A 15,014-nucleotide genomic window follows, 5' to 3' on the forward strand; every position below is an offset into this window, starting at 1 on the left:
AGCTGTTACACAAAAGTCACCCAAGAGGCTGTGCCAGTGCTTGATGCACAAACAATGTGTATTTTTAGTTTTGCCATCTCCAGTGGAGATGTTTTTCCACCAAAATACATGTTTTCTTCCCCCTTTCAGATGAAAAATTATGGTAAGAATACCTTACATTGTGGTTGCACTGTGGAAGTTTGACAATAATAGAAGTGCAACCCCTTGCATTTTAAAGCCAAAAATGTTGGGTTGCAGGTTGCTTTTCAAGAATCTGAATAGTTCATTTAGGAATTACTTTGATGTGTTGTATTAAGTGCTTTACACACAGTAATGCTCACAACAGTTGCAAGGTAGTGGCGAAGCATTACCTGGGTGGATTCCACAGACCTGTCTGCTCTGTAATGCCTTTTGGGCTTGTTCACTGGGGTTTCTGGGCTTGAGGGTGAGGGAGTGAGTGGTTGTGGGGGGAAGGAGGGAGAGAGGAAGCTCTTCAGTGCCTCAGGTATGAGGAAGTTATACTGCAGAAATGTCACACCTTTCACCTTACTATTTTGAAACCCTCCCATGCGGTAAGACTGAGTCTCCTCCTCATGGCAATCCCTCTTCTTCACTTTCATCCTTGTTTTCTTTCTGGATTTACTTGAAATGAACTCTGGTGATTTTGGGATGAAAGCTCACTGGCATGAAGAAAGCAAACAACGGATGCCTCCACGTTAAAGATCCCATTGGGAAGTGTCTATATCTGCCAGGGGGAGTTCAGCTGAATTCCTCTACCTTCCTTTGGACAGGAAAAAGAAACCTGAACAGTAGGACTGAAGCATCTCTACCACCTATTTCAGCAATGACCATCCCTAGCTAGACAGCTTTAGGGAAGGGGGAGAGGGGGAATCTTGAGATGGCAGCACAGAGCAGGAATGGTGCTTGTCCACACTAGAGTGAGACAGGAACCTTTCCATGCCAAGACTTTCTATGGAGTTTGCCAACCTTTTGTGGCTGCAGCTCTGGACCAGCTGCTGTGACCATCATCAAACGGGTGATACCCTTTATCAGGATGAGGTGTTCTAATTTTTTTTTTCCCTTGTCCATTAAAAGAATGCACTAGTTAAAAATGAGGAGTTCCTCCTTCTCCTCCACCCATTTTTATTTACTAAGAGAAAAAGCTTCAAACCCTACAAATATATATTTTTAGCATCTGTATTTGAAAATGTGCTGGTTTAATTACATAATCGTGTGGCTGGTGGCTAATCCACGGGGTTCCTGTACCAGCATCATAAGCTACATCTTTAAGGTGTATCAATCTTTTTAAGTGATTTGATTTGAAGTAGGGGGCTTGAGAGGTGTTAGCTTCTGTTGCATAAAAATTTGGCTGAGACTGCAGAGAAAATCCCAAAGGCCTGATCACTCTGTTACGTAGTGCTGGCGTTCTGACCTGTAATCAGCAACTGAACAAGAGGTTATGGTGGGCCCCTTTCTTTGCAGATGAAGCAAGATGAGGATAGTCTTAGCTTCCCAGGAAGGTGCTCTCTGCTCCAAGCAGGAGGAGATGGGAGGGCACCAGCCATCATTTTTGTTGACAAGTAGTGAGGTAACCCCCTCCCCTGAAATATTTTTTTTACTGAGGAAGTGGGAAAACGTGCTTTTGTTTCATCAATAAGTTTCATGTTTACAAGATCCTGAACATTGGTGCAGTATCTGTGGTGGTAGAAGGCTCTCACCTGCTGGGTCCTTCACATCCCCTTTGCCTTCTGAATAGCAGAGCTGTTTGCTAACGGAAAGAAAAGGGATAGTGAACATTTTCTCTTTTTTTGCTGGTGTGACCAAAGGGATTCTACAGCTCTGGGGTGGTCTAGAGATCTCATTCGTGTTCCACAGCGTTTAAAGTGACTGAGGAGAGAAAAATAACCTACTGTTTCAACGCGGTTTGCCTGTGGAGAGCTGCCAAGCTGTTACACACCAGCGCTCCTCTTCCCGTTTCCCCGTTTCATATTTGGCGTCCTGCGGTGTTTGCCCGAGTTTAAAGGAAGATGCTCCAACAAACTTCTCCAGCATTCTGACACGCATATCCCTTCCTCCTTCCCCCTCCCTCCGCCCGTTCCACGTTTCTCAGAGGCGAAAGCTCCCCGCTGCAGCCGGAGAGCCAGCGCCGGGCCGCAGCGGCTGCGCCACGAACAAAGATCCATGGCAGCGGGGCCGGGGCGCGGCGGGGACTCGGTGAAAGGCTGCAGCCACGGCCACCTCCCCTGCCACTCTCCACGCCCTGTCATCTTCCAGGTAAGATGAATGTCTGTCCCATCCATCATCCCGCCGCCCCCAAGGGGGCGGGAACCTGCTTGGTTACTGAAAGTTCCGAGCCCGATCGGGGCGGCATTGTTGACCTGACAGGGCTGCTCTTTTGTGGGATCCGTTGCCAGGATTTAGCATTTACATAATGGATTAGCATGAAACTGAACGCACGGGAATGCCGCTCCGCCGTTTCCCACTCTTTCTTAGCTGGCGGACTTTTGCGGCGAATTAGTTTATAAATGTGACTTGCCCCTCTCCCTCGGAGACCTGTTTTCTTTCAGGGAAGACAGACGCTCCCCCTCCTGTCCCACCGCCGTGCGAGCGCCGTGGCAGCCCGCCCGGCCACCCCCCGATCCGATCCCCGCTTGCCCATCGCGACTGCCGGCGCGGGTACCCGGCGCCCCTCAGAGGTCCCGCCGGCGGGGGAAGGTGCACGAAGCGGCTGTGGCCCCGGAAGCCCTTCGCTGCTCTCCCCGGGGCGGGCGAAGAGCTTTACATACACTTTTCCGTCCACTTCTACCTGGGCAGCGCCGGCGGTAGACGGGGCAGAGCTGCGGACGGCTCCCGGCTCCAGGCTGCGGGCACCGCGCCATCCCGAGGGCCGAGCCGACGCCACGGCCAGACCGGGGCTCGCTGGCTCTGCTCAGGGTGCCCGCCGCACCCCCCAGTGAAGCCCGGCCGGTCCTTGGGGCGGGCGCTCCCCGCACGCCCCTCACCCGGTGGGCCGGCCCGGGTGCCCGCCCAGCCCCGCCCCGCCGGTAGCTTAGAAAAGCGGTGCCGGGGGCTAGGAGCTGCTCGGAGGCACCGAGGGTTTCCCCTGTCGACCATGAAGAACCCGGTGCCGCAGGCGGCCTCGCTGCTGCTGGAGAAGCTGCTGCTCCTCGTCCACATCCGGCCGTTGCCCGCGGGCTCCGGCGGGGAAACGCCACCGCCTGCACCCAGCTACTACGACACCAGCTGCTTCAAGCGAGGAGACCTGCTGGAGGTGCCCCGCACGCTCTTCATCCACTTCGGCATTTACCTGGGCGAGAACCGCGTCGCTCACTTGATGCCCGACATCCTGCCCACCATCACCGGCGACCGTCGGCAGATCCAACAGGTGGTGACCAACAAGCGGCTCATCCTGGGCGTCATCGCCAGGACGGCCAGCGTCCGGGTGGACACGGTGGAGGACTTCGCTTACGGCGGCAGCATCCTGGTCAACCACATGGACCGGCTCTTCGAGGACCAGGTGCTGGGCAGCGAGGAGGCGGCCCACCGGGCGGAGGAGCTGGTGGGCACCACGGCCTACAGCCTGCTCTGGAACAACTGCGAGCACTTCGTCACCTACTGCCGATACGGAGCCCCGGTCAGCTTCCAGACCGAGAAGGTACGGCCCGGCCTGCGGCGGCGCTGCCCTTCCCCCGGCGACCCCGCTCGCCGGAGCTGGGCCGGGCACTGCCGCGGGCCCCGGGCGGGGGTGCCGGTACCGCCCGCCGGCCCGGCCGCCGCTGACGCCGCTCTTCCCGCAGCGGGCAGTGCCGCCGGCGCGGAGCTCCTCGGGACGGCGGCGGGCCCGGCCTCAGCTGGCTTCAAGCGGCGAGGAAAGCGAAGCTGAATTAGTAGAACAATTAGTACGCTACTAGAATGCTCTGAAGCTACAGGTTCCAGCCGGAGCCACAGGCAGTACCGGGGCTGATGCTGGGCGTGATGCGGTGCCAGCCCGGCTCTTCCCTCTTCCCCTCTCTCTGGGGAGTCCCTGTGAGAGCTGAGGCAGCAACTGCTGCTCTGTCCCGAGAGAGTGGGCATCGCCAGCTCTGCAGTCAAAGCTTTCCTCTTTAAATCTCATCTTTTGCACTTTTTTTTTTTTTTTTCCAGTTCTGTGAGACTGTGAAGATGATTATTCGGGACCAGAGGAGCGTGCTCGCATCCATGCTTGTGGGACTAGCGTCAATAGTCTGCCTAGGTGTGGCACCCTCCACCACGCTCCCCACCATCTTCATTCCTTTCCTTCTGTGGATGGCTGGCTAACAGCCCTCCTGGAGGCTTCCATCCAGGATCTGTATATAAAATGTATACTACTGTATTTATGAAAGCACAGATTACTCACTGGCATCATGTAAAGTTTCTTAATTTTGTGCACCATTTTAAAATACAACTTAGTCTAGAACACAGTGCACAAGGCATAGCTTACTATGTAAGCCAAATAACAGATTTCCTGAAAATCTTGGTATATTTTAACACACCTTTAAATAATAAAAAAAGTAGGGTTGCGATGCAGTTCTGCTCCTTGTCTTTAGCCAGAAATGATTCTAATAACAACCTTCCTGTTCTTCAGTTTCTTAGCTGCATACCTGAGTGCCATAACTATTAATAAAAATGGATGATGGAGTTCTACAAAGTGATGGAAATGGAGAACTGCTTACCTCTTCCTTTTATACATATAATGTATATTCAGAATTTACTGTCTCCATTCCTAAAATACTCCTTGGTGGAAATGCAAGTAAATTGACTCTTTTTTGAGAGGAAAGAAGAAAAACCAACCCTGGGCTGTGTGCTGCAGGAGCACATCTGGTCAGACCAGTTAAAGTCGTTTCCCTTCTGGGAAATGTTCAGAAATCTGTCACTTTTATTAATTGTGTAAACACTTACTACTGTATTGAACAACTTTTTAATTGGATTAGTGATAAGGAAAGACGGCAATCCTCACCAATTTCCTTGCCAATGATAGTGGCTAATATGGCTAATAAAATTGACTACAGAGGGATTTAGGAGCTATAGGAAGAAATTAGTTTGCGTTATGTCAAGTAGTGATGTACAGATGTTGGACATTTCTGGCATTCCAGGGCACATGGCAGGGAGGAGGAGGACAGACACCAATTTAGTTCTTACTGTCCCTCAGCAGTGGAACCTGTGTAGATGCCATAAAGAATCAGAGACCATTGGAGCAGTTTCTGTGTTGGCTATATTGTGATTTTGGATATTGCCTTAAAACACTTTCTCAGTGAAAGACAACATGTCTTCCTATAATCATCTCTTGTAAGTATTCACTTTCAAACCAGTAGCTGGTGCTAGAAATGTTTTATCTTCAATGCTGAGGCCTTTCAGTTTATCAAGAATGTGTAAAGTTGGATTTGAAATCATGTTCATGTAGGCAATTTTTTAAATGCTAAAAAACTTTGTATTTTTTTCTTTCTTAGCAAGGTCTTTTAGGTATGCAGAGAAATTGTTACGCTCCTGGAATTGTTCAGCCTTGTGTGCATACATGCACTTCTTTGTTCACATGCTGTGCTTGCCTTCCTTTCTAGCCAAAGGCCAGTATGACAGTGTTTTCACCAAGGACTCAACCTCAGATTTACTTCTAGTAGTGGTGTGCAGTGTCCTGCCATCGGCTCTGTTACTGAAATGGCCACTTGCCCATTTTTAGAGTGACCCCTTTTAACTGTGCTATAAACCCCCTCCTCCTCGCCCTAGACCTTACAGATGCTTGAAGATTGGATTTTTAGAACTGTGAGTCTACTTGGCTGCTCTCTAATCATCATCTTCTGGCTGCTCCACCATGACCGACGAAGAATGTAAAGACTGGGGAGAAATTCCAGCTCATAGGAAAGAGCAGCATGACTCCTGCTGCCATCAAATAAGAGGGGATTTCAGCCCAGCTTTCACTACATGTTCAATTGGCAGCCCAGCTCCAAGCAGCTGGACATCAATTACTGCTGGATCTTTGTAAACAGCTTCTATTCTGCTTTGCAAGATTGCAATGCTCAGTGTAACTGTTTCTGTTAAACTTTTGAAATTAAGGTGTTTTTTAATTAACATGAGTTACTTTTTCATAGTGTATGCATTAGTAATATTTACATAAACTCCAGCATGGTTTTTTTACTTGCTGTGAATAAGGCATGAGCTGTAGTCATTACTGTAATTATATAAATAGTTTTTATTCATTTTAAAATGTCTATGGCCTCTTGAAATTGAGTATAATGCTGTAGCATTACTCTTAAGATATCCCAGTAGGGTACAGAACAGGCCATTAGCATGCAGTTACATGGTGTGTGATTACAGGTGGGCTTTTCTTTTACCCTTTATTTAATTGGGATTTACAAGAATTCCAGTAATTCTTACGATTCACATATACAGTAAACAACGGGGTCATGACCAGTAACCAAATCACAAGTGGGACTGTTGGAAGGCAGAGAAATGTTCTTGTTCTAGCTTCAGTATCAAAGGACCAGTGCTCCTGTGCTGCCTAACGCTTATGAGCAAGAAGCATCCAGACTGACTAATTTAGGATTTTCATAGGTGTCTACGAAAGAAAGTTCCTTGCAGGCTTTCAGATGTATTAGTCGAGAATTTTCCTTCAGCATATAAAGTTTTAAACTTATGAAATGGTCTAGAATGTCTTGCTGTATCCTTTCATCAAAGACAAGTAATAATGTGATAGGAACAGAAATTCAGCTACATGTTTAGGCATTTTTCCTACCAAATACAATTCTAGCAAAGATCTGGAAATTTTGTTAAAATCAGGCATGAGTCAAATCAGTCATACTCTGAGGAGAAAAACCAGACTAGCAGGCATGAATTTTCATGTTCAGCTCAGCGGGTGGTGTTTGTGCTCTGAAATATTTTGGTAAATGTCAGTGTCAACTTTTTTCTGTAATTACTTGAGTAAAAATAAGCACTAGCTGGAGCATTGCATTTCAGACTTGAGCTCAACTGTGATGCCATTGAAATGAAGGAGCTAGTTATAATAAGAAAAACACAGAAAACTGGAGCAGTTCAGCTGTTGGGGAAATGTGTGTGCTTAGAAGTGAAATTGTTCATCGGTAACCGTAAGTGATGGTGATGGGGAGTGTAAATCCAGAGCCACAGCTCATTTTAGTGGGGGCTGTTTTGAGAAGCTGTGTGGTTAAACCAGAATACGTAATGAAGGAGTGTAACCATCACTCCTATGCTGCTGGAAAACGCAAGTAATGAAGACATCAAGTTTAAAGGATAGATGTTTCACTTCAGGCTTTCCAAGGAAAACAAAATGAGTAAGGCTCAAAATGTTTTTAGAAAACCCTTGTTTAAAAGAAATAAAAAAGAGGTAAGTTGAAGTTAATGAAGACATTAGAACAGTGTGCTTTCTGGTTTTCTGTTTGCATTTATTTTAGCGTGGAACATAAATGATTACTCATTTTATGGTGAACAGTCATCTGCTGCTTGATTTCACTTTGCATTCTCGTGTGCTGAAGGAGAATGATACGTATAAATACTGTTGAGGGTTCTATTGAAAACAAAATCATAGCAATACTTGTTAAAGTCTGAGTGGGTGGGGAAGAGGGAATTAAACTTGTGTGTGACTTGACATCGTCCAGACAGGTCTTAGAATGCAAACTGCAGCAGCGAGAAACATTAGAACTGTGATCTCTAGAAATGACATGGTGCTGTATTATTTATTGCATGTTCTCACATTAAATAAAGCATCACACACCACTGGATGATAAAGAACCATGTTAGTCATTAGTTAGCATCTCCTTTATCCTATCCACTGAAAATAGAAAAAGTTCTTGGGTGGCTCAGAGCATTTCCTCATTATGCTTTGTAATAGCTTTAGACCTGATTCATCTGAGTACTTAACTGTCGTGAATGAGCTTTCCGATGGGAAGTGAAGATAGAAAATCTTGGTAGTTTGCGAGTCTTTGCTGTAGTGCATTCCAGTCTCTTGTCAGCCTTACAAAAATCTTTCAGAGTATTGTGCTGGTAGAAGAAACAATCTTCTCTGCTGTAGGAATGGAACACTAAAAGTATTTGAAGGCTCTTTGTGGCATAATTTCTTTAAAAAAATTATTCTGGTGTGTTTTGTGATGTAGCTTCAGTTCTGAAGTCAAGAGAACATTTAGGATATGGTCCTGAGTGCTCAGAGACTGTGGGAGAAGGGGGAGATCTTTCGGAGGCTTAAGTCAGAATTACATTGATTGCAGTACCACTGTTCTGTCTGTCACAAAACTGGGGATTTGGATTTACTGTTTCTGTGTCTCAGGGTAGAAAACTTTCTGTAAGACCTTCTGTAGCTTTTTTATCTTCCCCCTGTTTATAACAGAACTTTGTTTAGCCACGTGGCTTTGTTTCAGAAGTTGCTTCTTCTGTGTTGTGTATCTGTGAACTGCAAAACTGTTGGTGATAGTGTGATTTGAAGCAAATCAGCTGCACAGTCCCCTACAACTACATCACAACACCTACAACTTGATGCTTGGTCTAAACAAAGCAGTGGTAGTGTGACAGGCAGGTAATGTAGGTTTATTTTACTTGCAAGGGCAGGGCATATTAAGTGTGGTGAAGGAACAGTCAGTGAATGCATAAGTGTGTGCCTGAAGACTCAGATACTACCTCATTGGGTATGCAGGGCACAGTGTAGTGTCTGCCTTCCTGTCCCCAGCTGGAGTTTAGGAGGCTTGCAATGGGGTTGCATGTTAGCACAGAGATTAAAAGGATTAACTTGTGTTCCCTTAAATTGAAGTATGCCATCAATGCCACTGGCAGTAATCTAACCTAGTAAATAAAATGGGTGGTGGTCCATTCTGACTATGTGGTAGTACACTGTGACTCATGTATATAGCTGAACTACCCCACTGCTTCACCTCTAATGGCCTATGAGTAGCACTCCCTGGCCTGCCTTGACCCAAGGCATGCTCCAAGAGAGCACCAGTTGCCAGGTGCTGCAACTGGAATCATGCAAACAGCATCCATGCAAACACGGATGACCACGTACAAATGTGCAAACCTATTTTGCGACCTTGTTTAGCTGATTACCCTGGCCAGAATTTTAAGGTAGACATCCCCCTTTGTTACCCAAAACCTTGAGCCCCTTCCTAACTAAGCAGCACTTTGAATGGAAACAGCAATACCAATTCATAAAGAGTGAAAAAATGTGATGGTTAGAGCATTTCTGGGGATTTGGGAGACCTATTCCTAGGACCCTCTCAGTCCATCCTGCAGAAGTTCACAAGACTTTGGATAAGGCTGTGAGGTGGCTACCCTTGACCTGTTCTATTTTTAGTCTCATGGTTAGGACAGTGATTATTGATTTTTTTTTTTTTTTTTATCAAGTCAGGCAACACCTTTGAGTTAGGAGGGCAGAATGGCTCTCTGTCCACTCTATGTTGGAACAGGCTCTATTTGGGATCTCCAAAGGAGGGTGTCACTTGTCATGGTCTATTGGCCCCAGTGATGTTCAGAATGGGAAATGGATCTCTAGGAGCAGTCGGAAACTGCTAAGATTGTCACAATGTCCAAGTTTGACACAACACAAATTGAAGTAGTTAATAAAATTTTCAGGTAGAAATAAGGGAGAGACTATTATTTTTGATGAGAGGTCTGTTTGGTTACTGCACTGTTGCTTTCATTATAACAAATGCTTTTAGTTAAAGCAGATAACCTGCTGTACATCCCGAACTATTGGCTACAGTGTCTCCTTTTTAACTCTTTCCCATTTCTATAACCAGGATGATAGTAATCTTTCTGATTTCTGGCTATCTCCAAGACTTGGTTAATATTTGCATATGGTTGTAGGTTTCTTGCATTGGATGTACCCAATAAACAAAATGCATGGTTCCTCCCCAGAAGGCATCTTCTCTGCCTGTGAGAACAAGAGTTCTGTGAGGCTAAGAAGGCATACTGTAGTATATAATTAAGAATACATTCAAATGAAGGGTTATGCTCTGCTAAACTTGCCAAGCCACCTTATCTTCTGTTTGTGCATAGTCTGAGACCTAACTCAGATTTGCACCCATGTTCCTTGCAGTTTTGCAGAAAGTACCTGCACATTTCCATTTAGTACTGCACATAAACAGAGGGAGGGGTGGGTCTGCTACTCCTACACAGTAGGTAAAAAGTTAGTAAAAAAAAGTGAGGAAATGTGGATGTGAAGATAATGAGGAGTTTCCCGCACTCCTGCTGGAAATATCAGAATTAGATATTAAACAGAGTAACATTTGCTATTTATATTTGCAGACTGGATTGTAGGTAGCTCCAAGTGAATATTCAGGAGAAGGGAGGCACCTGGTTTCAACCACTTCATTTAGTGTCTAAACGATGTGATAATGCACTGTGTAAGTAGCCTAGAGCCAAGGATGACTTGGGTTGCCTCCAGAACCAGAAACAGCATGGCTGTGAAAAATGGAGCAGTGCATTTAGCCCTAGGGAGAGGCAGCTGTTCAGCTCAGCACCATCTATCCCAGCTCTGCCTCTTTTGGAGCCTGAAGAGATAGCATTTCATGACCCTGTCCTGTATTGCAGTCATACCTGCTCACCTGAAGCAAGAGATCTGAATCATGCAGATACACTCCAGACTGTTTAAATTCCATCACAAGCCTCATTTTATTAATGGGTGACTTTATACAGCTTGCAGCTCTGACAGTATCTCAGGAGTCCCTTCCAAAGTATCTCGTTCTTCCTAAATTTTGGAAGAGAAGCCCGAAGGTCTCACTTAGGGCTGCAAATCATCTCAGACTGTCAAGTGTGTAAGGTTGCAATGCCCTGAAGTATACATGAAGATGTAGCCTGTGATATTCACAGTCATATTACCACATCCCATTCTTCAGCTTTTCATCAGCCTTGGGATGCAGACAAACCTCAGAGCCTCTGGAAATCCAAATGTGTAATAAACTAGGACATGGCCTTGACAAATAGGTAAAAATAACATTTCTTCATCCAGTACATCAGCCATTTATCATGGATGCATGGTAAAGGCAGCAGTTTGTACTCTTTTTTTAGTTACTACTCCCAATTTCCAGCAGCAAGTAGGTTTGGTCGCACTGTATGCAAGCAAGAACCACTCCACTCTACAAGTAACTATTTTAGAATGACAATTTCATCATGTATTGACAGACAGGGTGTAGGCTGGGAATAATGTCTTTTCAAAAACTTGCCCAGAGAAAGCAGTAATTCTGCTTGGCTGATGAACTGAAATTCCAACAAGGAACAGAGCATTTCTATTTCTGATGTCTTTGAGCAACTCCAGTAACTAATAGTGTTAAAGCATTGAGAACTGCACAGGCAGTAGAGCTGATGCATAGTCATGAAGTGTGTTTCAAAATTATAATGAGGTTTTTATGACTTGCAAAGAGATTTTTACTAGCAAGCTGAAGATATCTACCCAAACCAGTTACAGAAGTTACTTTCCCTCAGTAATTTTCTAGTTTGCATTTTTCCTTTTGGGGAATGTTTGCATTAAAAGCTCTCTAACAGACAGTACTAAATCCTGAAATTAAATACAAATTTGTGGTTGCAACAAGTCCGTTCTTATGGGAAAGACAGTGGATTTGTCACATTAACTGTGAGCTCTGTGTATTACTGAGCACAAAGGGAACGCGGGGTGTAAGCAAGATATCTATTAATACATAAAACCATTTGACCCTAATTTAAAAAAATCGTAAGAGAAGTTCCTTATAAAAAAAGTTGCTTAATTAGGACTGCACAGTTAAAAGTTATACAATTAGATCTATCATTAAGTAGTACTCCAGTCTTCTTTATTACAACATAATCACTGGGTTATGTTTCTTCCAGCTAAAACCAACAGAAGCTTTGTTACTGTCTTCATAGAGAGCAAAATTAAATATGAAATATTGCCACCAATTCCCTGACCTCTAAAAAATCTTGTAGCTGTGAAAATTTAATAATGATGTTCTGAAATGAACCCCCAGTAACAACTTTACACAGAATTATGATTTGAAGAATCCTACACATCAAAAACTGCAGGGTTTTTTTTTTTCTGTGTCGTTTTTCAAATCTTTTTAGGCAGCTATCTACAGATCGTTTTGCACTTCCACCATTGTTTCTATGAAGTTTTTTGTTGGTCTAGGCAATGCATCCTTCAGCTGGCTTCTGAGATTTTTTCCTATGAACAAAGCTACTCCCATTATTATTTAGGAAAACTGGACTCTCAATCCAGAGGTGCAGCAAGACAACCAGACACTGTTAACAACTTTACTATCTTTGAGCACCTTGAGCTTATAGATGAGGGCCAAATTTTTACCATCAGAGGAAACAGGGAATGACCTTGGCAATATCTAAAAGTCAGTTTAGCAAAGTATCATTCTCCACCAATGAGCAACAGTGAGCACTTGGGGACAGGGTACAGGTACAGATAGATTCTTGATATGTTCTCAAAAGTTTACAATTTGCAAACTTACAGCTTTAAAGCTTGCATTCATTTCATCATGTTTAATACTCTTACCCTGTGTGAACTTGTCTTACTCCATTTTTGGTTTATCAGCCTGACCTTCGAAAGGCTCTATGGCAAGATAAATTATGACATATGAAAAAGCACTTTTAAATGTTTTTTTTTCCTTACATTAGCTGCCCCTCCCCTCCTTGTACTACAGGGAACAATGAATAATCATTTGCATAACTTTTTTTCCACTTACAGTCTTACAGCTCAGATATTCCTGATGTGAAAATCAGAGTTTTTGCTGTTTCCATAAATTTGTACTTTGGGAAACAGCTAATTTGGCACCATCTTTCTAGTACCATGGCTGCCCTCCAAAATTTACTACACAATACACTTCTTAGTCCAACAGTATCATCCTGGATCTTTAGAGTTGAACACACATATCCTTCAGCTGTTATTTAGCATTTACTCATCTGTGCTAAAATGCCTTTTACTGTATCCTCAGTTTAGGACTAATGTGAGGCTCTGTTCCTTTAAAAAAAGAAATAGCTTATTTTGAAAACTGATCTATCACTTTTGTGTTGAATATTACTACAACTTTTTTTCCCCTATAGCCTAATTCCTCAGAAGACCCTTTCTTTATCACCTGCCATTTCTCTCTCTGGCAAATGCCTGGCTTTTATATTTTAACTAGGCTTTACTACTACTGCTACTACTACTGCTACTACTACTGCTACTACTACTACTACTACTACTGTTACTATTATTATTATTAGCTTTTATGTTAGCAAGGTGATCCTCTGAATCTATTTTAACCTGGGTCCTCAGGGCTTTCTATGTAATTAGCTTGTGCACCTTGTTTGGATAAGAGATAGCCTTTCTGAAGTGTGGCACTTGTAGTATTATTAGGGAGTGTTCAAAGAAGGGCCAGGAAGATGGTGAAGAGTCTGGAGGGGAAGTCAGATGAGGAGCAGCTGAGGTCACTTGGCTTAGAGAAGAGACTGAGGGAAGACATCATTGTGATCTATAGCTTCCTTGTGAGTGGATGAGGAGGGGCAGACACCGATCTCTGTGGTGACCAATGACAGGACCCAAGGGAACGGCCTGAAGCTGTGTCAGGGAGGTTTAATTTGGATATTAGGAAAAGGTTCTTCCCCCAGAGGGTGGCTGGGCCCTGGAACAGGCTCCACAGGGAAGTGGTCACAGCACCAAGCCCAGAGTTCCAGAAGCATCTGGACAATGCTCTCAGGCACATGGTGTGACTCTTGGGGTGGTCCTGTGCAGGGCCAGGAGTTGGAATCAATGATCCTTGTGGGTCCCTTCCAACTCAGGATACTCTATGATTCTATGAAGTCTTTGGCTTTGCTTGCCCCAGCTCATGCCCTCCTGGGGCAGAGGTGCGGCGAGGCAGGCAGCGCCTCCCCAGTGTCCAGTGTGGAGACGAGCGTCGAAAAACCCCAACTCCATCACCACCAACTCCACGTGGTGTGAAGAGAGTTGCAGCGTGTCCCGGCTGCCGGGAAAAGAGAGGAGCGGAGCGCCTTCAAAATGACAACTGCCGTGGCCGACCAAGCGCCTTTTAAGATAACATACTCCCACCTAGTGGCTCTCTTAAGAGTCAGGAAAATGCGCCGTCTCCGGCAAATTGTGACGTTAACTATGGAACTCGCACATAAAGAATGAGTAAGTCAGATATTTACTAAGTCGATGTAACTCTCCGTAGGGCTAGAAATTTTGATTTTAAATTCCTGTTTCACTACTGTAATATCTAAGCAGAAATGAGGAAAACAGTTAAGCTGCATAACGCTGATTTTGTATATAGTTACCCATGATGTAGTTAGTGATTCTTAGTTTAGTTTTTCACCACAGTTTTGGTTGTGTCACCAGGCTTTCTAGGAAAGACAATAGCTAGATACAGAAAAGCACTTAAAAAACCATTTGCAGAGAAATAAAAAACTGAGCAGGAACTTTGATCTTCCCAAGCCTTTCGGTGAGGACTGAGACACGAGTGGTGTGAGGAAGGAAGCCTGCTTCGTAGTTCTTTGTGTTTCTGTGAAGAAAATTCTGGTTTCGAGGTTGTTGCAGCAGTAGCCATTTTCTCCCCAATCCTCTTCAATTCCTCCTCCACAGAGGTGAGGAGGACATACATCTGTGTCAGAATGCTTTTGAAACATCTGCCTAAAAAGCAGACTGGAAAGCATTCTGTGATGGTGGAACATGAAAAGACTGCAGTGCTGTAGGACAGGATTCTCCATCTCCCTTGCCCCTTCCCTCCTCCCTGTCCTTTCCTCACTTCTCTTTCCTGATGTTCACCACTTCTTCCACCAACCCTTTGTGGTGATACTTTTCCCAGCAGTTCCCATCTGCTCCTTCCCTCTCAGGCTTAGCTGTATTGCCATAAAACTGCCATTTTGCTCAGTGATAAAAGGTATGGCTTTGTCGTGAAGGGCCCAGGTTTTTAGAGAGAGCAGAAAGCAATAGTTCTGATGGTAACAAGGGGGAAAACAAGAAAAGAGATTTTATACATTTTGTTAATGCACATTTTACATCACTCCACACTTGGCAGTACTGGCTTAAAGTTGATTTAATTCAATTTACATCAGTGCAATTGCTGACATTT

General features: G+C 44.6%; 1 protein-coding gene across 2 annotated transcripts; it reads left to right on the top strand.

The window, feature by feature from the left end:
* Positions 1-3,075: 3,075 nt before the first annotated feature.
* On the top strand, positions 3,076-8,073 carry LRAT (lecithin retinol acyltransferase). 2 transcript variants are annotated; one of them, XM_069012116.1, is made up of 2 exons: positions 3,076-3,634; positions 4,123-8,073. In XM_069012116.1, exons 1-2 carry the CDS (start codon positions 3,092-3,094, stop codon positions 4,273-4,275), a joined length of 696 nt encoding a protein of 231 aa, XP_068868217.1. In that variant the 5' UTR covers positions 3,076-3,091; the 3' UTR covers positions 4,276-8,073. The 2 variants fall into 2 exon arrangements, with proteins under 2 accessions (XP_068868217.1, XP_068868218.1); XM_069012117.1 differs by lacking the exon at positions 4,123-8,073 and adding an exon at positions 3,777-4,029.
* The last annotated feature ends 6,941 nt before the right edge of the window (positions 8,074-15,014 follow it).

This window comes from Aphelocoma coerulescens, chromosome 4 (assembly GCF_041296385.1).
Source record: "Aphelocoma coerulescens isolate FSJ_1873_10779 chromosome 4, UR_Acoe_1.0, whole genome shotgun sequence".
Taxonomy (NCBI): domain Eukaryota; kingdom Metazoa; phylum Chordata; class Aves; order Passeriformes; family Corvidae; genus Aphelocoma; species Aphelocoma coerulescens.